Source organism: Rattus rattus, chromosome 1, assembly GCF_011064425.1.
Source record: "Rattus rattus isolate New Zealand chromosome 1, Rrattus_CSIRO_v1, whole genome shotgun sequence".
NCBI classification, from domain to species: Eukaryota; Metazoa; Chordata; class Mammalia; order Rodentia; family Muridae; genus Rattus; species Rattus rattus.
This window is the reverse complement of record NC_046154.1, coordinates 233,047,153-233,068,689: the sequence shown is the minus strand read 5'-3', so window position 1 is coordinate 233,068,689 and position 21,537 is coordinate 233,047,153. Positions and strand designations below refer to the sequence as shown.

The 21,537-nt window shown below is 44.3% G+C and overlaps 1 protein-coding gene across 1 annotated transcript in view; it reads right to left on the bottom strand.

Moving 5' to 3' along the window:
• Positions 1-17,680, bottom strand: part of Fer1l6 (fer-1 like family member 6) — a 147,179-nt gene extending 129,499 nt beyond the window's left edge. Inside the window, exon 1 of the mRNA XM_032915788.1 lies at positions 17,591-17,680. Within this exon, the coding sequence (XP_032771679.1) occupies positions 17,591-17,613 (23 nt within the window). The 5' untranslated portion in view covers positions 17,614-17,680. The remainder of the gene's footprint in view (positions 1-17,590) is intronic.
• Between the last annotated feature and the right edge of the window lie 3,857 nt (positions 17,681-21,537).

Sequence of the window (21,537 nt, the reverse complement as noted above, 5' to 3'; positions counted from 1 at the left end):
GTACTCTGCTCTGGCCACGCCCCTTCCTTCAGTCCTCTCCAACCAGGTCTCTGCCCAGCTCGGCTCAGGGCCTGGTGACATCACCGTACTTCACTGTGTTCTCTGACAGGCCTTCCATGACAACCTCCCCACACAAGGCCAGGCCCAGGCCCAGCAAATGCCTCTTCTCTAAGGCTTTCAAAGCATGTTGTAACTTTGTGTCACTACAGTACAACATTGTCATCGACAACATTCACACTTGAGAACTGCACAACTGGGTTACAAAAAAAAAAAATCACAAGAATACACTCATAACATTTTAAGTATGCTTATGATTTTTACCAGGTCACATTCCTGATGGGGCAAACATGTGGAACACATATGTCTGCAATCACCTGAAGGTCCAGGGACTTGTCCTCTGTCGTAGTAACTATACGTTTCTTAATTTTATATATTTATTGACACAGCATCTCACTATGTAGTCAAAGCCAGCCTGGAGCTCATGATCCCGCTGCCTCACCCTTCCCAGTATTGGGATTACAAATAAACACTGATAAACCTGGCTTTGTAATTATATTTTATGTGGTGACGGTGTATGCCTTTCCCATTAGGTAAAAGGCTCCCTTTCTTAAAAGGGAGAGCATGCCTTGCTTCCCCTGTCTCCCCAGCACCCATCATATAGGGTGGGCACATGTAGTCCGTTCCTTAGTTCAGTCCACAGACATGTGGGAAATGCTGGTATAGGACTAAGAAAAGCACAAATCATAAAAGAAAAGCCCACCACCCTCCAGGAGGCAGACAGAGGGCCGCCTTCAACTCTGATGTCACCCAGCTATGAATTGCCTCTCTCTCTGCCTCCCCTCCTTCCCAGTATTTAGCCCTGGCAGGAGCTCCCCAGAGAGAAGGGATGAGCTGGCAGCACTCAAGCAGTTAGTCACAAAAACAGCTCAGGGAAATGATGCTGTACAACTATTCATGTGTGACCTGCTGATACAATTAGCTTCAGATCCATTTCCAAAACGTAAAAGAGGATGTGCTGCAAAGCGATGTCTTGAGCCTCTCCCCTGGGCTCCCCACTCTGGGAAGAAGGAAGCCTTCACAGCAAAGGCTTGCTCTGACCGAGATCAAACAGACAGAAGTAACGCGTGACTCCGCCCATGTTCTGCACCCACCAGAGCAAAGGCCTCTTGGTGTCCACATCGTGACTGCACATTCAGTTTGGGTTACAATTCATTTCTTTTTTTTTTTTTTCATCTTTATTAACGGGTATTTCTTATTTACATTTTGATTGTTATTCCCTTTCCCGGTTTCTGGGTCAACATTCCCCTAACCCCTCCTTCTCCCCTTCTATATGGGTGTTCCCCTCCCCATTCTCCTTCCATTACCGCCCTCCCCACAACAATCACGTTCACTGGGGGTTCAGTCTTAGCAGGACCCAGGGCTTCCCTTTACACTGGTGCTCTTACTAGGATATTCAATGCTACCTATGCAGTTGGAGCCCAGGGTCAGTCCATGTATAGTCTTTGGGTAGTGGCTTAGTCCCTGGAAGCTCTGGTTGGTTGGCATTGTTGTTCATATGGGATCTCAAGCCCCTTCAAGCTCTTTCAGTCCTTTCTCTGATTCCTTCAACGGGGGTCCCATTCTCAGTTCAATGGTTTAATGATGGCATTCGCCTATATATTTGCCATATTCTGGCTGTGTGTCTCAGGAGAGATCTACATCCGGTTCCTGTCAGCCTGCACTTCTTTGCTTCATCCATCTTATCTAGTTTGGTGGATGTATATGTATACAATTCATTTCTTAGGAACCCTCACAAAGTTGTTATCATGATTCAACAAACATTCCCCAGTACATATTAGATGTGCAACGATAAGATGCCTAGAACCATCCTATACGTATAGGAAATTGACCATGAGAATGAAGGCAGAGAATTGGAGTCATTTCAGCAGCCGGTGCCCCTGCCATCCCACAATAAGAGTTCCCTACAGACAGAGGAGGGGTTACCATTAGGATTAGTGCTAGAGTTGGTATTTCGAGATTATAAGGAGCTTCCACAGATGCATGTGTGTCGCAGCAGTTAAGTGAACTAGAAAAGGCAGATTGTCCAGGGTACAAAGTGACTGGTTTCCAAAGCCTTGACTAAATTACTGTAACTAAGGACACTACTTGAAATGGAGGTGGTGGAATGGTGCCAGAGCCCCCGCTGCAGGGAGGCCCTTGACTGACAGCTACAGTGCCTCTGGATTCGCCTCTGGACCTGAGTCAGGCTGATGGACTGTGCTCAACTAATAGGTACAGCAGAGAAAAATGAATTCATCCAGGCTCTTCCCTGCAAGACATGGGGCTCTTCTAATGGGTGACTTGGGACCTAAGACACTACCCTCTAAACCATCAACCTAGAAGAAACTACCTAGGAAGTGTTTGTTCCCTGTCTCCTCTTCCAACCTCCTTTGGGACATAGATGTCAGACCTGAGGCTTGGTCTCAATGTTCTTGCCATCTCCCCTTTCCACTCTGCTCATCCTAGATGGTCCCCAAACTCATCTTCCCTATGCACTGACACTGTCTTGGTATCTTCTTTTTGGAAGGCCTGAGCTACCGTTATCTGATCCAGACCGTGAGAGTCACAAACACATCTTCCACCAAAAAAGGTTCTACTTTTGGAACACATAGAGAGAGAATCAGTGTAGTCAGTAACCTCAAGGTTTCTATTTCATCAGCTAATATGTAATAAAATTCTCCAAAATTACCCAAGAATGCAGTGATCCCTACCCATGTAGACAAGACACATTTCCTTCAGACTGTTAATTCGGTCGGAAGATCAAAACAATCAGGTATCGGTCTGCACAGACCACCGCTGCGGACCATTTGGCAATGCATGCATACACTCACCTATTCTTGTCTAAGAGACCTCAAAACAGATGGGTTGGTCCAAGCTACCGTCTGTCAATATAATCTCTCAAAGAGGAGGAAATTAATTACTCTTTACATTAAAGCTCCTTTTCTCATTTTAGGACACGAAAGACTTTGGATTATGTAAAGCTTATTTGATTTATCTGCTTCCCAAAAATAACACTGGCACAAGCACTATATTTAAACTGTCTTCAAATTTTAATCCTGAGCTTATTATGATGGGCTTCGCTCAGAGAATTCACCTTAGAGACAGTTGTGTTGAATGTCAAGAGTCAGCTTGACTGGACTTCAGCTCCTGATCATGACTCAACAGTTGAAGGAAGGGAAACCAAGCACCCCAAGGCAGGGCATTCTGCAGATTCCGAGCAAGCCACTGGTGCAAAAGCTCAGCCTGTGTGAAGTCTGAGGAGAAAACACACTTCCACAAGGCAGTGTCCCTGGGTAAATTCAACTAGATAAGAGTCTCCTAACAGAATAAATATGTGGCTGTCTCTGGGAAGCAGAGACCAAAAATGCAAGTGGGATCTGGGTGCTTTGGATCCTATAGGTTTGGCCTCCTTCTTCTTGAGGGGCACAAGCATTGAACAAGGAACCTTTCCTCTGGTGGAGTAGGGAGATTCATTGTAGACTGCCTCTTAGAATAGCCTCCCTGTTCACTCACTAGATATCACTCATCCTGTGACACACATACACACACACACACACACACACACACACACACACACACACACACACACATGCACGTACACACACAGATGAAGAAATAGAGACCACATGTAATAAAGTTACTGATACAGGATTATGGAATTTGTCACTGGCATTTCTTTTTCATGTTTTACAACTTTTCAGTAAAGCCCATACATTGCTTTGATAATCATGACAAACATCTTAAATAGAAAAATTAAGCTTTGTACTTAAGTACAAAGTGAGAAAGAATTACGTTTCTCCTCTCCAGTTGTTGATATTACAGATGGGAAAAGCAGCTAACAAAGCTGTGTGCTACAGAAAAGTGGGTTCTATCCAACAGGCTGCAGCTGCCTCCTCTCTTCTGTATCTGGAGTTAAAGTGACGTTGTGTGGGGCCTCTATAAATCCCTGTGCTTCAAAGGACTGAAAGGCCAGGTTGAAGTTGTCTGTGACCCTCAGAGTCTTCTTTTCAGGGTAAGGACATTCCAAAAACATATAATCTCATCCGTGGACCATAGTGTGGACTAACGTTCTGGGAAAAATCATGACAGCATCTACCCAGATGGGTGAAACAATTGAAGTTCAAATTAGACCCTAGAACAGTGTTTCCCAGCCTTCCTAATGCTACTACCCTTTAAAAGAGTTCTTCGTGTTATGGTGGTCCCCAACCATTAAACTTGTTTTCTTGCTACTTCTTAACTGTAATTTTTCTACTGTTATGAATCACAATGTAAATAGCTGATATGTGACCTCAGGGCTTAGAAACTGGTAATGAGGCAGAATCATAAAATTCACCTAGAGAAATAGTCTACTGAGACCACGGTGAGGAGTTGGAAAGAGGAATACTCCGTCTTGTGATAAGTATCAACAGAAGAGAGCAGGTGGAGCAGGAGAGTGGCTCAGTGGTGGCAGCAGCAGGCAAAGCAGAGAGCAGCTCGATCTTCATAAACTCCAAGCGATGATGTGCTGGGGAAGCTGATGCCCAGGGGACCCCAGGATAATCATAGCCCCTGATGTGAAACCTCAAAATCACAGTAGCTCCTGAGAGACGTTCTCATCCCTAAGATGCACGCTATGATGAAGTTCTGCCCTCCAAGAGCTACTGGATTAGGCTACATAAGTGATGAGAGTAATTATAACAATGGTGATTATGCATTTGAGTTCTTATGCCCGGGAAATACAGCAAACACTATTATACACTTACCATTATTTTCCAGAAGAGGAGATAGATAGATAGATAGATAGATAGATAGATAGATAGATAGATATGATATGACAGATAGATGATAGATGATAGATGATTGATAGATTATAGATAGATGATTGGTAGAAAGATGATTGATAGATGATAGAGAGAGAGAGAGAGAGAGAGAGAGAGAGAGAGAGAGAGAGAGAGAGAGGACTCAATCAGCTTAGGTGATAAAGCCAAGAAAGTACTCAAATCCTTAGCTCTTAAACTTTATACTCTAGTGCTAGTATTCAGCATATCCATGGAATAAAATTCCACCACAGAGAGTGATTTATGCACTGTTTTTCTGTGCAACCCAAACACAAAGCGTCCTTACGCTACCCAACCCAAGGAAATTGTCACTGAAAGTGGTAAGAAGGCATGTCTCTTTCTATAAAATAATATTGTGCCGTAATCTCCATTCAATTATTGGCATAAAGTGAGTAGCAGATGTTGAAATCGCTTGTGCATTCTGATCAACTGAGAAGGTGTTCAGACCATCTCTCTCTCCGTCACCATCACCCCAGCACGCTGAATGCTCCTAGAGGAGAGAAACTCCATGGACTCCATTCTCTTTGCCTTTGGCATCATAGCCTTCAGTGAATATTGGACAGCAGATGCCAAGACCGTTAATAATGAAGAATTTGCTGGAGAAAGCTTGGTCATTCAATTCAGCTATTGTACGTAGGTGACAGACTATGAGCCAGATTAACCCTGAGGCATCCAGGTCAAAGTCAGATCAAACTCAGAGTGAAGCCCAGAGCTGCCTGTCATTCTACTGCAGCTTTTAGGTCAGCATACGTCTTTTTTTTTTTTTTTTTTTTTTTTTTTTTTTTTTTTTTATGAATGGAATAGTGTTGGGGAGGTTTTCAAGTGAAAAGAACTCTCATGTTTTCCTACCCCACAAGCAGTACAGGGTGTCTCCTAGAGAGAATCTAGTGCAACTGTAAAGCCTGTGGACAGTGTATGTGGGACATCCTGTCAGCATTCATCCCTGTGAGATATCAGCTCCCTGGGCACGTGGTCAGCGGCCATTTTCACTGGTGTTTGTCTCCCATCCTAATAGGCTGCTTTAGTCATTTTTCCCTTCAGACTCAGCTGCACAGTGGATTGAAGGACTCTTGACAAGTGACTGTAAGCTATCTGATATCAGTGGTCCCAGGGACTTCACTGTGGAAAGAACATTTGTCAGTTTGATTTTCGTGTGTGTGTGTGTGTGTGTGTGTGATTTTAATCAGCAGGGTTTCCGTATATCAGTTCAATATGACTTATTATAAACTTAAACATCTTTTGCCAGGAAGTAAGGAATTCCTCAAAAAGTGATGGAGAAATGGAGAGCACTGTTCTCAAATCTTTTATTTATGTGTATGTGCATGTGCGTGTGCATGTGTGTGTGTGTGTGCACATGTGGGTGTGTGGGTGTATCTAAGTCTAAAAGAAAGCGTCAGATCCCCTAGAGCTGGAATTACAGGCAGTTGTGCACTACCCAGTGTGAATACAGGAGCTACCTCAGGGAAAGAGCCATACTCACTCTCCACTGAGCCGTTCTTCTAGCCTCTTCCCACCGCTATTTTAAAGGTGAGAAAAAGGAAGTCCCTTGTGAATGTAACCACTTGCTTGGGGCCGCTCTGACACAGAGAAGTGGGAAAAGACTTCAACCCAGGCAGGGTCTTACTGAGCTTATGAATTAAAAAGATGAGTCTCTGACTAAAGAAGGGGCAATTTGAATATCAAAATGAATAACATACTATATAAATAAGCCACAATTTAGATATTAAAAAGAGATGAGGTGGCGAGGAAAGAAAAGGAAATGAGAAATCTTTTGTAAAAATGGAGGCAATAATGTACAATGGGGTGATCATGTAAGAAATGAAATCGCCTTTTTAACAACCCCTTTGGTGATGACCCATTAGCTCGGATTCATCCGTGAAGGCTCTGCTTGGGCTCCTCCTTGAGAAGAAGGACAGAGTTGTCCCTGTAACTCACTGGACGGACAGTCGTGCCCCCGGTCTGTGGCTGCAGGCTGGATCTGTGCGGTTTTCCAGCTCCCGCCCGGCTCTCCTTGCTACCTTGTCTTTGGAATCTAAGATTTCTTTCCTCACAGCGGGCGTATCACCATAAGGGATATTTGAGGGAGTCAGGAGGTCCAGGAGGCCCCGTAGTGACCATCCCCCACCCAGAAAGGGAAAGTAGAGGAGGAAGAACAGAGTCAGCCTCTGAGAAGCACACTGGCCTCACTGGGGTGAAAGTCAGACATTAACCCCTGCATCTTCAGGGATTTTGATCCTGATCAGTCCAGAGGAAAAGCTTCCTGATACCTTATTAATCCTCAGTACACAAACACCTGCAAGCTTGATTTCTCTATAAGATATCATGCTGTCTTGGAAAGAGCTTTAGACGGGACTCTGTTCTAAGTCCCTGGAAGCCCCTCCCACACAATCAAAACCAGGACAATTAAGAGCAACACCTGTCTGTCGAGATGTGACTCCCTGGGAGCCAGGCACTGTGCCAGCGTCGGCTCCCAAACACCAAATGTTTCATCCCATAGAAACCCCTCCGTACACACCGATTTACTCTTGTTCTTAAAATGAGAAAACTGGGGCAGCCTGGAGAACAGAAACAACTTGGGTCTCAGTCAGGGTTTCTATTGCTGCAATGAAACAGCAGGACCAAAGAGCACATTGAGAAAAGAAGGGTTTGTTTGCCTTACACTTCCAGACCACAGTCCATAATTGGAAGAATCCAGGACAGGAACTCAAACAGGCCTGGAGCCTGGAGGCAGGAGCTGATGCAGAGGCCACGGAGGGGTGTTGCTTACTGGCTTGCTTCCTGTAGCTTGCTCAGCTTTCTTAAAGAACCACCAGCCCAGGGATGGCACCACCCACAATAAGCCGGCCCCTCCCCACTAATCACTAACTGAGACAATGCCTTACAGCTGGGTCTCACGGAGGCGTTTTCTTAGCAGAGGCTCCTTCCTCTCTGACAACTCTAGTTTGTGTCAAGTTGACACAGGAAACCAGACAGTACAACTCTATTAGGACCACTCTGACAGTTGTCAGTGAGAGTGGGACATGCAGATTCAATCTACGCAGGTCCTCTCTGAGACCATGACTAACCTGAGGTCAGTCACTGTGCCCCCCAGGGCAAGCGACTTCCGCTGCACTTAACGAATCTAAGGCAAAGCTCACGTGAGCAGCTCTTGCATCGTCCCTCCGTGTGTGCATGTGTGTCATGTTATTAATTTATTCATTCACGTAATATAAACTCACAAAGCATTTTTCAACATACCAAAGACATGTGATAGAAAAAGAGAGAAAGATGTGGTTATAATGACAGGAAAATCCAGTACAAGAGGCCTGGGCCTAAGGCAAGGCGTTCACACATACCCTGCCCCCTAGATCATAGCATCGGGAATGGCAGAAGCCAGATTGTTTCTAATTCCATTGTCCCGAAATCAGCGGCTGAGTCAACGCCCCTTCCACATCTGCTCTCTCTCCCTCTAGCCCTCACACTTGACCAATTCCATGATATCTGCTCTTCATGCCAGAGGCTATTATACACGAATGGTAAGTTAGGGCCAACTTAAATAGAGTTGTAGAGTTTCCTTCCTAGAAAAGGAACGCTCTAGTAATCTTTCATTAATTAATTTTATTGTGTGTGCATGAACATATGCACATGCACCATAGGTGTGCGGGAGCCCTCAAAGGCCAGAAGAGGACTTTGGATCCCTGGAACCAGAGTTACGGATGCTTGTAAACTGCCATGTGGGTGCTGGGAACTAAACCCTGGTCTTTGGCAGGAGCAGCAAGGGCTCTTACCCATTGACCCACCTCCCCAGTCCTGAGACAATAATATTTTTAACAACTTTCTGTTGGCACTGGCATGAGTTCTGTCAGGTAAGGACTGACTCCCTGAAAAGCAGACAGGATTCTGAAAGCAGAATTAAGCTCATGTCTCAGTTTTACTGACAATGATGTTGTAGCTAAACCATATAACATCTCCAATTTTTACTACCTAGAAACAGTGAGAAGCTGTTATCCTGACCGTGACTGTGTAAGACATGTTTTATAGTCTCAGAGCACACAGTTCTGGTTGGATATTCTCTCTCTCTCTCTCTCCCTCTCTCCCTCTCTCTCTCTCTCTCTCATTGTGTGTCTGTCTGTCTCATCTGTCTGTCTGTCTGTCATCTATATCTATCTATCTGTTTTCCCTCCCCCCCCCTCAGCAAGAGCACCTATCCCCCCCCCCGGACTCCCCCCCCCCCTCCCTCCTCCCCCCCCCTCCCTCCTCCCTCCTCCCTCCCTCCCTCCTCCTCCCTCCCCCCCCTCCCTCCCCCCTCCCTCCCCTCCTTCCCTCCCTCCACTCTCTTCCCTCTCCACCCCTTTCATATGGTACACCATGGGCACACAATAAATAGGAGTTCCATGAGACACTAAAATATTGGAATCTTGGGTGTCTAGAGAGACTGTTTCCTTTGCTTCAACAGGATTTTTTCTATTGTTCGAGTCAAGAACCTGGAGAATCCCAGAGACAATTCCTGTAGCCAGGAACTCTTTCTAGCTCACCTTTTAATTGCTAGGAGATCCTGCCCCTGGGGTTAGGTGAATTCTGAACTCATAGCCCTTTATTGCATGGGTGTTAACTTGCCTTCCGATTCCCTGGAAGCTTCCTGCCTGACAGCGCATCACTCTCTCTGGGATGCTTTATCAACAATGACTCACTCTGGGTAAACAGTGAATCCTTAAGGATGATCTGGCAGTCTTACTGACACTTTCAACACTGACAGGAGACGCACAAGAAGCAATCCCACCCCCTTCTCAGTACCCTCCCACTCCAGTTATAGAAATGGCTTTCTTGATGCTAACATACAGAAACCCTCTCTGGCTAGGTTAAGTAGGAAAGGGGGTGAATTTCAGATTCCTAATGAGTCCCAGAAAACCAAGATCAAATTCTACAAATCTGGGAGGATCTGTATTCACCTAATCACAGCCAGACCCTGGGTAGACCCTGCCATTGGACACAGCAACTTCTCTACGAGTTGGGGCCCTGTGATGGTTTGTTAATGCTTGGCACTATTAGACGGTGTGGCCCTGTTGGAGTAGGTATGGCCTCGTTGGAGTATGTGTGTCACTGTCAGTGTGGGCTATAAGACCCTCATCCTAGCTGCCTGGAAGCCAGTCTTCTCCTAGCAGCCTTCAGATGAAGATGTAGAACTCTCAGCTCCTCCTGCACCATGCCTGCCTGATACTGCCATGTTCCTGCCTTGATGATAATGGACTGAACTTCTGAACCTGTAAGCCAGCCCCAATTAAATGCTGTCCTTATAAGAGTTTCCTTGGTCATGGTGTCTGTTCACACCAATAAAACCCTAAGACAGGCCCAGCCAGTACTGCCTCAAACCCTGTCACCGCTCTCTCTAATTAACAGACCTATCTGTTACCTGTACCTACTTCTCATAGCATAGGCTTCCAATTCCAAATCTGGAATGTGAGCTTTGGATTAATGGAGCCTAGATCCTATACCTGCATCCTGGGTGCCATTGCTTTGTACCTTGAGCAAATTTTCAACTCATAACGGGAAGTCCAAGGGTGCAGAACAGACAGAAGGGAAAAACAAAGGTTTGCCTACCACCGCCGGGCTGCAACAATACTAGTTAACCCCATGCATAAAGTAGGAATGTGACTGCCCCAAGGTATGGTTGAGGGGAAGGTTTTTATTGTAGGTATGATAGAGAGAGAGAGTACAGGAAGAGTCCAGAGCAGGGAGAGAAACAAGAAGAAAACATGGCTCACAGAATGGACCAGGCCATAGTGCAGCAGCGGATGGGAGGTAGGGGGCAGCAAAAGAGATGGGACCAAGAGTTCATGGCTGAAATGTAAGTGTTATATAGAAATCAAAAGTTGGGGAAGGAGCTGAAGAAGCTTAGGGTAGTGGTTGGAAAGTGAAGAAAAGCCAGCATGCCAGGTGGACTCTAGCCGGTAACTGGGATGCTGGGAGAGACTCAGCATGCACTTTGGTTAGCCATTCGTCCCCAGTCTTTTGGACCCGATACCTAAGTGACCTTCACTCCCCCAAAATAAGCATATTGGAATCTTCATCTGTTGCTCTCCTAGGCAAAAGTAAGCGTTCAGATTTTATAGGAAAAAGGATGAGAAAATTCTTCTCCAAATTCCATTAAAGATAATTTACACACCAATGCAATCCTTGATTTATATTCAAGTATTGGGAGAAAATTAATCTTTCTGTCTAATTCTTATAATCATTTGTAACATTTATATAGACAAATCTTATCATTATTCATGATATACACAAGATATCCATTTTCAAAAGGAAAAAAGCTGTGACAGGAAGCCTGTGATGGATAGGTGCAGGAAGGCAGAGCTGGTAAAGCTTCCGGAAACGCCCACCCTGTCAAACGACGAATCTAGCCCAGCTCTCCAACCAAGACAAGTGAGGAGCATTGAGAAGCAGCCGTACGTGTGATCTATCTTCATTCTGTCGGGGTTTGGGATTCTTCACTCCGATGATGTGGCCATCAATAAAGTAAGACGATAGCAGTCATCCCACCCAGCCATCAACCAGAAGCACAACTTCCGAGGGAAAGCACCATTAACGGAAGATTGCTACTGTGACAAATGGCGCTGCCACCAAAGCCGCTAAGAAGATTTTCAGAAGTTAGTATATTTATTACAAAGTACAGGAAGCCAAAATTCCAGTTTAGCACAGAAAATCCGAGCCGTCTCCTGGACATTTAGGCAAAAAAAGTGCAGTCGTTATCAAAGAATCTTTCCCCACTCCACAGTCACGGGGTTTCCCTAACAGATCAGTAAAGGCTCCATGGCTGATCGATGTTTTCCTTAGAGTCCCAGAGAGGAGAAAATAAAGCCCCTCCCAGAAGTCGGGAACCTCACCAACAACTGGATACACTGTAGCTGCTCACCTGCCGATGGCTTTAGTCAAGCCGAGTGTTGGCCGTGTTTGACCCCAAATGAGATTGAGCACTGAGTCCTCTTGAGCCATTTCTATCCCTCCAAACACTTATCTTTTTCACCACATGTTGTGTCTATAACCCTCGGCAAACTACAAAACTCCTTTGGGTTCTCATTTTATTTTCAGTGAAATGGGGCTAGTGAGAGCATCTACCTTAGAATATATCACAAATACCGAAAAAAGATATTTATGTAAAGTAGTGAGACTAGTGACTGCCACATAATGAGGTATAGCACAGACCAACATCTCTTTTCATTCTTTATTCATTTGCAGTTTTCCTGTGTGTGTGTGTGTATGTATGTATGTATTCATGCACGTATGCATGTATGTATATGCATGTATTGTGTATATGTGTCTATGGAGTCCAGAAGAGGACATTGGACCTCCTGGAGCTGGAATTACAGGTGGTTGTAAACCACTCAATATGGGCAGTCAAACTCTGGTCCTCAGGAAGAGCATAACAATACTCTTAACTACTGAGCCATCTCTCTGACCCCCAAACCCACCTTTCTTATGGTTTTTGGAGCCAGTGTATTAGGAAGTTCAAAACTGTCCCTATATTAGAAACAGATAAAATACCAAATTAACCCCCACTAGAGTTCAAGAGAGCTTTTTATAACCAAATGTGTTAGTGTTTATAGCCTAGAGTCTACGGTAAAACAATTTTTTAAAGTCATATTATCTGGTCACAAAACAATAAGTTGCCATGTACCAGGTTCAGAAACAAGATTTTGTGCCATGCTTAAAGCAAACTCTTTTTTGAGAAATTTATGGATTTAAAAATGTGAGTCAGGATTGTGAGCCCAGGTTTGGCTAAGTCGCACCTTATATTCTGTAGCACTCACCTTGCTTCATATATAACCTGATCCCAGCGGCTTACACCTCTTGAGTTTCTTTTTTATTGTCATTGTTTATTTTCCCATTTTCATGTGTTTGTAGAGTTCATACATATGTATATTCACACTTCTTATGTGTGTGGATACATGTGAGGCGCATGGGTGTGAGGGTACATGTGAGCACATGGGTGTGTAGGTGTGTGTGTAGGTACTTGTGGTACATGGGTGTGTAGGTACTTGTGAAGGCCCTGGGTTGTTGCTGGGTGTCTTCCTCTGAAGCTCTTCTACCTTCTGTCTTATTCACTGAGGCAGAGTCTCTCAGTCAAACCCGTCAGTCATGAGTATGGTTAGTCTTGTTAACCAGCTTGCTCAGCGTTCTGAGGCTGAACTTAGGTGGGTGGTCACACTTGCCTGGCATTTATGTGCATTTCCGGGGATCTGAACTCTGTTCCTAAGGCTTGCACAGCAAATACTTTAGCCCCTGAACCATCTTCTCAGCATGCCACTGGCTTTCTGACTCACTCCGGTATTGTCTGTTGGCAGCCATGACCTCTCGTGCTGCCTACCTTTTCCCTCTTCAGCCATAATACAAATTATCCTGATCCATCTAGGGACCTCTGTAGTGACCTCCCCAAGATGCCTGGTTCCTCCTGTGGAGACTCTTACCCCCATGATGCACCAGCAGCGTTTATTGCAACCATATGATCTCCTTTTAGGACTTTTTCTTTCTTTCCTGCTCCCTTCAAGTCACCCTGCCCTCAATGACTCCAACAAAAACCCTGCTTATCTCCCAAGCTGCAGATGTCACCTTCTGTCATGCAAAACAAATATCCCTGCCCTCAAATGGCCATCAGCCTGAGAACCAGAATCTCAAGACTTCCTGTACTTATAGGTGATGTCTCATGAGTTGTATCAGGTGCAATTGCTGAATGCAAGGGCCAAGAATGTGTGACAAATGGGAGGGAGGAATTGGCTTATTTCAGAATGGCCACAAGAAAGGCTGTATGCAAACCGTCTGTAACCCCAGTCCTTATGGGTTTGCATAGGAAGCAAGCCCTGACCTCACCCAACCCCAGAAGTGGTTTCTCCCAGGGCTATGGGAGGTCCCCTGGCAGGCAAGTGTCTACACCTTAGCTATGCAGGTCCACTCCACTGTCAACCATCCACTGTAGATTACAACTCCACTTGATCCCATGTTGACCTATTGGATTAAGGACCCCTCAACACCTGTGGGCTAGTGTGTTGGCGATATTCTACTTCCAACATCGAAAGAAAGACTGTGAAACCCAGGTCTAATTGATCATCAACCTATTCTGCCCTGCACAGATCCCACAGATGCCTCTTTGACGAGCTTAAAACTATTTTTAAAGGACTCCAAAGCAAGATTATTTGTCTGCTCAGAAACTGCATCCAGTGTTTTGTGTCCTTTTCCATCTAAAGCAGTGAATCTCAACCTGTGGGTCATGGCCTCATTTGGATCAAATGATCCCTTCATAGGTGTACCTAACACCATCAGAAAACAGATGTTTACATTATAATTCATAAGAGTAGCAAAATTATAGTCATGAAGCAGCAATGAAAATAATTTTAAGGTTGGGTGTCGCTACAATACGAGGAACTGCATTAAAGGGTCACAGCACTAGGAAGGTTGAGAAAAACGTCCAGTCTTAACCCTCTCCTAAACATGGTCCACAGTGCACAGCTCTGCACACTAGCAAGATTGAGTAGACCCGGATATTCGTTATATATAAGTATTGCATAAGTGGTAACTCAAACATCTGGCAACAAAGATCTAAATAATATTGTGTATCTAATTAAAAAGCAAACAGGAGAGGCTGGGAAAAGCTGCACAAGTGTGTGTTTGTTGGACTGAAAAGGTGCCCAGCATTCAATACGTTATTGCTTCAAGAAGTAAACGTTAAGAAGATTTAACACGCACGGTGTCCTAGAATGCTGAAGAAGAAAGTGAAAAGATCACAGACTCTTTTAATCTTAAACACTTTTCATTCATCCACCCAGTAATAGAACAGTCAGTGTGTGTTGAAGAAAAGTGGGTTACAGAACAGCGTGAAGAACATGATACAGCGTCTGTAAAAACAAGGAATATATGCGTATTAGAGAGCCTAGAGGGGTCTTTCATCAAAATATTTCTCTCTAGGATGTAGAACTAGATTTATTTTTATTTTCATCTTTATGATTTCTCCTGTATCCATTTGCATATTTATAAGATTGTGCACTACTTTTGCTTTCTGAAAATACTGTGGAAATTCTTTGTTTTGTTAAAAGGGGCAATACCTAAAGCAAAGAAATTCTTACCTAATGCTAGTCCATTGGAAACGTCCAGGGGTCTTTTTGGTGCTGGGCCTCATTTACACTCATGAATAAATGAAGAGCTAAGGGCCGTACCAAATGCCACAGTGCATACAAATGCCCTCACCTGTTTTCTAGGTAAATGCGGAAGACCACCCCAGCAACAACTCAGTTCTTGGCAGTCTCAAAAGGCTTTAAGTCTCAATGTCTTATGTGTACTTCAAACAAGCTTGTTGCCTAAACAATCTTCCTGTGTTTCCTTAGTAACCACTAGTCAACATTTCCAGGTTGGCACCATTGTTTACTGGATGGATGGATGGATGGATGGATGGATGGATGGATGGATGGATGGATGGATGCATGGATGGATGCATAGGTGGATGGATGGGTGGGTAGGTGGATGGGTGGATGGGTAGTTGGGTTAGTGGGTGGGTAGATGAATGGGTGGGTCGGTAGGTGGATGGTAAATGGGTAAGTAGGTCAGTGGGTAGATGGATTGGTGGGTAGATGGATGGATGGATGGAGAATAAGTGAGTGGTGAATGAGTGACTGAGTGAGTGAACAGACAAAAGAATGAATTAGCACACCTATTTTACTGACAGAAGACTGAGAAGCAGGGGTGAAGCAATATGCCTAAGGGGACACAGTCAACATAAAACCATCAGATAGGACTCGCTATCCTTACTCTCTTTTATACTCCATTATTTTTTTAGAAGGAAATACCTCAATGTTATAGATAGCATTGATAAACAGGAGTCATAGTTAAAACACCCATGGCACAGGTATTGACCCACCAAAATGCTACCAGCCCCAGCAACTGTATAATCTCTTAAGACTTCCCTAGGCCAGGCCTTAACTCATGACTGTTGCATAAAGTGTGTCTTAGGTATCAGAAGGGCCCTTTATGGGCTTAACAAAGGAGCCACTTGCTTCCTGGTATGGAAGTATGTCGTTATTTTAACAACAGAGAGCCTTCCGTATGCATGTACCATTCTAAAATCCCTTCACACAGACAGTGGAAGGATTGCTACTCATGGGAGAAACCGCTCTCCTCACTCAAAGCAAAGCTTTAACAAGGGCACTAAAAACGCCTACATCCAATGTGCATGAATAAACAGAATCAAATACCATTACCTTCTTCTAAACATCATCCCGAGATGTGGCAGGGGCACGTGGAAGGAAATGAAGCAAAATACTACAACCAATCCCCAAGAAATATGCAAAAGCTGGAAGACCAGCCCTCTGAACACACGCTCTGGAAAGCAGTCAGAATGGACCTGACTCCCAGTGCATATAACCCACGAGGCAGGGAATCTATCCATGAGTGACAGCTACTAAGTTGTAACAAGTTGAAAGTCCTAAGAAGACCATAACTCTGAGGAGTCTGAGGAAGAGTTTATTCTCATCAGAAGAAATCTAGAGTCTGCTTGAATAAAGTAGCCTTGGCTCCGGTCCTCAGGAGTAGGTAGTATTTGTAAGCTGGAAGGAAAAGTTACCTTCAGCCATCAATACAGGCCAGCCTACATAGAAACAGTATTATCAATGGTATTTACTGACAAAAAGTGCAAGGCGGACATAATGCACACACTTACTGACCTAGTACTGGTTCATCTCCTCGCTGTGCTATCTAGATCTTTGTTCTAGAACATTCTCCTTCACTCCAATTTCCATCTCCATATGCAAAAAATACTATCAACTATTCATTCTTCCACTTTACAAGTGTATCCCCTAAGAATATTTTCTTCATCCTTCCAAATGAGGGCATTTCTGCCCAGGTTTGAACATTATTCTTAGCCTATCTCTACCATATTACTCGTAATACATAACCTTTCACTATTGGTCAGCACCACTGATATGTGAATATTCTGAAAGAGGGACTTCTTGGGGCCTGGTGATGTACTATACTCATGATATCATCAATAACTATTCAATAAACAACTGGTTAAATTTTAAAAATGAATTCGGTACCTCAATTCTATATCAAAACTCAGATCCTGTCCCTGAAGTAAGCTTTCAAACACCTGTAGATTTCTTCACAGTCACTTTGCAGACAAAAATACACAAATCAACGCCTTCTATCAGCCCAACGCAGATGAAGATCCAAGACTTTCTTGAACTACAGAACTGATACCCAATGCCCTGTGAGGCCATTGTCACCACCAGGCCAGGGTTTTAGCCCCTGCACAGCTCTGTACACAAGTCTGTGCTGGAAGTCAGTGAACAGTAACATGAGAGAAGGTGGGGAGGCTCTCAGCCCCCATTGACAGATTGTCCAGAAACTTGTCAGCAGAGGATGACGGCCATGGGGAGAAAGGAAACAAGGGTTTGAGTAAGATGAGAGTTTAGCCCAATAACATCAGAAAAAATTCCCAAGTTTCTGATGAAAAGTCTTTAGTAACTGTTGAAGTCCAGCTTGAGGGATGAAAATAACTTTTTAAAATGTTAACAATTATTATCTCCAGGGATGATTATTAAAATAATATCCATTTCCTCATCACATCAGAACCAGGCCCAGTTGTTCCTCTGGTCCATGGCATTTACCTGCTAAGCCTTAAATCTTAGCTACTTAGAGAGGAAGCCCCACACTCCCCACTCCCCTGGTTACAAGAATACCCAGGAACCTTCCACTAAGAGAAAGCAGTATTTTACTTGGCTTTAGATGGCTTCTCCATTCTTCCTCTTCTTAATGGCTTCTCTGGTCCAGGAACTAGCAAAATCCTGGTGTCTGGTTTGCCTAGGTCCTGGACACAGGCTTTTAAGTTTCAGAGTAATCTGGTGGGCGAGGCTATTTGGGGGGTGTGGCTGAATCAACAAGGCTGGCTGTGCACGGCTGTTTGCAAGCATCAGGTTACCCAGTGCAATCAAAGGTGCAAAGAGAAACTGTCCCCTCAGACAGGATCAATCTAACAGGCTTCTCAGCCACTCCTGATGTCTGAGGTGCTCCCTTCAGTGACAGAAGCAAAACATAAATGTTTTCAATCCTCAAATGTTCATCTTAGAATTATGTGATGAGACCATCTCATCTCAACGAAAGTGACATGATCGTTCGATCTCCCAGCTGCTAATGCAAACCTCTTGTGGTACTCTGGTGCACTGCCACTTCCCCTGTTCAGAATAGTAGCCACTGACTCACATAACTGCTGGATATTTGAAGCATGGCTCCACAATAGGATAAATGTATATAATTTAATGTAAACATAATCAATCACATGGGGCTACTCTTTAAACATCACAGTTGAAAAAATTCTCAAAAAGTTATTCCCAGAAAAAAAAATAATAAACCGTTGGGATCTGTGATTCTCAGCCTTTGCAGTTCTGAGATCTTTATTGTTTTCCAGTGATGTGGTCAAACCAAGTGCATGGTAAGCAGACAATCTTCCATTGAACCCTGTCAAACTCATTCTTGACATCAAAGGTGTACTCAACTGTGGCTCATTCCAATAGAACATCCAGCATTCATTAAGAACATTCAAATGTCTGAAATTAACAAAAGTTCTATTGCATTTTAACTAAGAAAATTTAAAAATATCAAAACTAAAAATGCTGTAACACTTCTAATTGGAAAAGCACAATGATCAAGATAGTAAAATACCCACACGTTTTACCATATTACCTACGACAGCATCATGGAGCACATAGTAGATGCAAATACTGTGTGATTTTTGCCCTGCCTTCATTTAAATCAAATACATAGATTCCCAGAGCCTCTAGAATAACTGCACCGTCATCAATGACCATTCCAAGAGTGAAGAGCTTATGTGGAAGTCAGGGACTTGTTCAAGCTCTGGCTTTAGGAAAGGAGTAAGGGAGGGAGGGAGAGAAGAAAAAGGGAGAGAGAGACAAAGATGTGTGTGCGCGCGTACACACACACACACACACACACACACAGGGGGGGGAGGAGGAGGGGGGGAGGAGAAGGAGGGAGAGGGAGGGAGGAGGGAGGGAGAGGGGAGGGAAAGAGGGAGGGAAGGGGAGAGGGAGAGGGAGGGGAGAGGAAGGGAGAGGAAGGGAGAGAGGAGGGGGGGAGGGGAAGGGAGGAGAGGGGAGAGGAGGGGGGAGGAGAGGGAGAGGAGAGGAGAGGGAGAGGGAGAGGGAGGGAGGGGGGGGGGAGAGGGGGAGAAAGAGGGGGGGAGAGAGGGGGAGGGAGAGGAGGGAGGGGAGGGAGGGAACAAAAGAAAAGCCCTCTCAAATCCCACAGCAAGTGAATCAATTGTGCTATCAGCCTGGTACCCAACTCCAAGAGCAAAAGAAAAGAGCAAGCTGCAAATCTGCAAGGAACAGTCATATGATTTTCTAAAAATTATTTTCTTTTCTTTCCTTCTATTGCAAATAGTGAGAAATAAGAGGAAGAGAGTTTATACACATAAAACTGTGAAATGAGCCATTAACATAAACCTGCCTACCCAGGGAGGCCTCTGAGAAACTGAACCAGCTCCATTGATGCTTTAGTGAAATCTGCTATCTTTTGAGATTTTCTTTTAAAGCTTTCATAACTTCCCAGTTCTTTGCGGATTCTATCCATATCCATGGGTATCCTCCCAGAAATGAGCAGTAAAACAAAGATCGTCTCTTTGCAATAAGTCAGTTTAAAAGGTTTCGTTTATCGATTCTTTGAGCACTTTGTTGTGTTTCCCACACACTCAGAGGCCTCTTGGGTGCAAAACTCTACAGGTGCAGTACAGGTCCGTGCCTTCCTTAGAGCCAGCAGCCTTGACATCAAATACACCGGGGCATGAGGCTGAGCTCGGGTCCCAGGGATCATCAAGATTATCTTTAAACATTGACATTTTCTTGATGAGCTTGAGCCTTGGATTTCTTATCTGTTAAATGGGTTTAAGCCATCACTGTGCAGTTTGTGAGAAGTCAGAATCATAGCATGCCATATGCACTCTACAAAGATCAGCTACCGTGAAGCACGCTCTCCCAGCCCGCACCTTGGTGAGTACTGCATATGTATTCTAGAAGCTACTAATAAACAGGAAGCTAGGAGCTGAAGTTCAGCGAACTCCCTTGTTCATTAGCTCCATGGCAAACGGCTTCTTCCGCTACCAACAGAAGCCAGAGGCAAGCGCACCATAAACCTAGGGTGTGTGGTAACAGCAGAGTTCACAGTGCACACACCAGCTGTTCTCTCTCCCAGGGTAAATTTGCCCTGTGGTTCTCTGGAATGAAACCAACAGTCTATTTGCAAAGGAACATGGGAATTCAAAACAAACAACTGTATGAGCGGAGCAGTCTAGTATAGCAACAGCTACTGTCCTCGGCATCCGCATCGGGAGTCGCGAACCCTGAGTTGGAGAGTTTGCTCTCGGCGTTCATGGCTATGTGTCCCTGGGAAGGCTACTGCCCTGCCCCAAGCTTCTAGATCCCATTTCTTTTTATAAAACAAAAAGTAGATTAGGCAATGTCCAGCAATCACTGGAGCTGCTTCTGTCACAGCATCCCAGGATGAGCTGAGAAAAGCAGCAGGGAAATGGGCAAGGAATACAGAGCCGGAGAGACCTGGGCTCGAACTGGAGCGGTGACTTCAGCTGGTCCTCTTAGTCTCTCGCCTGGATTCTCAGTTGCAAAAGGAGGTGATGGCACGGCTGTTGGGGGATTTGTGAGAGCTAACGTCAAATACAGCACCGATCCTGTGCCACTGGAGCTGCTCAGCAGGAGATGACTGCAGCTGCGGATAGTACCGCCATTGTCATTCTTACCTTCGCCTTCAAAGGTTAAGTCCCAAGGACATTTGATCACATAGCAATCGCAGGGAACCCACTTACTATTGTTAGCGCTTTCTTAAATTTTTTTTTCCTGACACTAGTTAACCTTTCCTCCTTTGTGTTCATTGCTATTGCTTTTCAATTTTCCACCAGACACCATTGGTATCTACCACTTTATTTATTTATTTAACAACAACATTGATTATGAGGAATGTCATGTTGGCTCCATCACGATCACCAGCATCATCAATAACATCATCACCATCATCACAGTCACTGTCCTCCCCATTTCCCATTTCCCAACACCTGAGTCACTCACCGGAGCCCTCCACACCCATCCAACCAGGAGGTCAGGTTAGAGCTCAGACTCTGAAGTTCATGATTCTTACATCTTGTCAACAACTTTACAAATGACCTCGACTTTTCCCTCACTGCTGCACCTGAACTAGTCTTAAAGGATTCCTTCTTGAAGCAACTCACTTCATCCATACGTGGAACCCAAAGCACAGTCTTTTCTACCAGTCTCTATCTAAATGTACGCCGTGTACTTGACCACGCTTTTCTCCACTAGAAGACATTAAGACCTTTTAGATGAATGCTGTTTTCAGTTTGTTTATTTATTTATTTATTTATACAACCTCAGAAAATATTTGTCTTATTTTAAGCTAGCTTTACTTAGGGACTTCTGGTTTTATGAAAGAGCCAATTTAATCAGTGGTGAGATGAATATGATTTTAAGGTTCTCACTGAATTGAATTAGATTGAATAATAAAAATGACAAAAACAAACAACAACAACAACAACAAAAGCAAAGTTTCCATAGGACTATGTACCAGGGATACATAGACTAAGGATACAATCCCAGTGCTATGTACAAAGAGTCCTAGA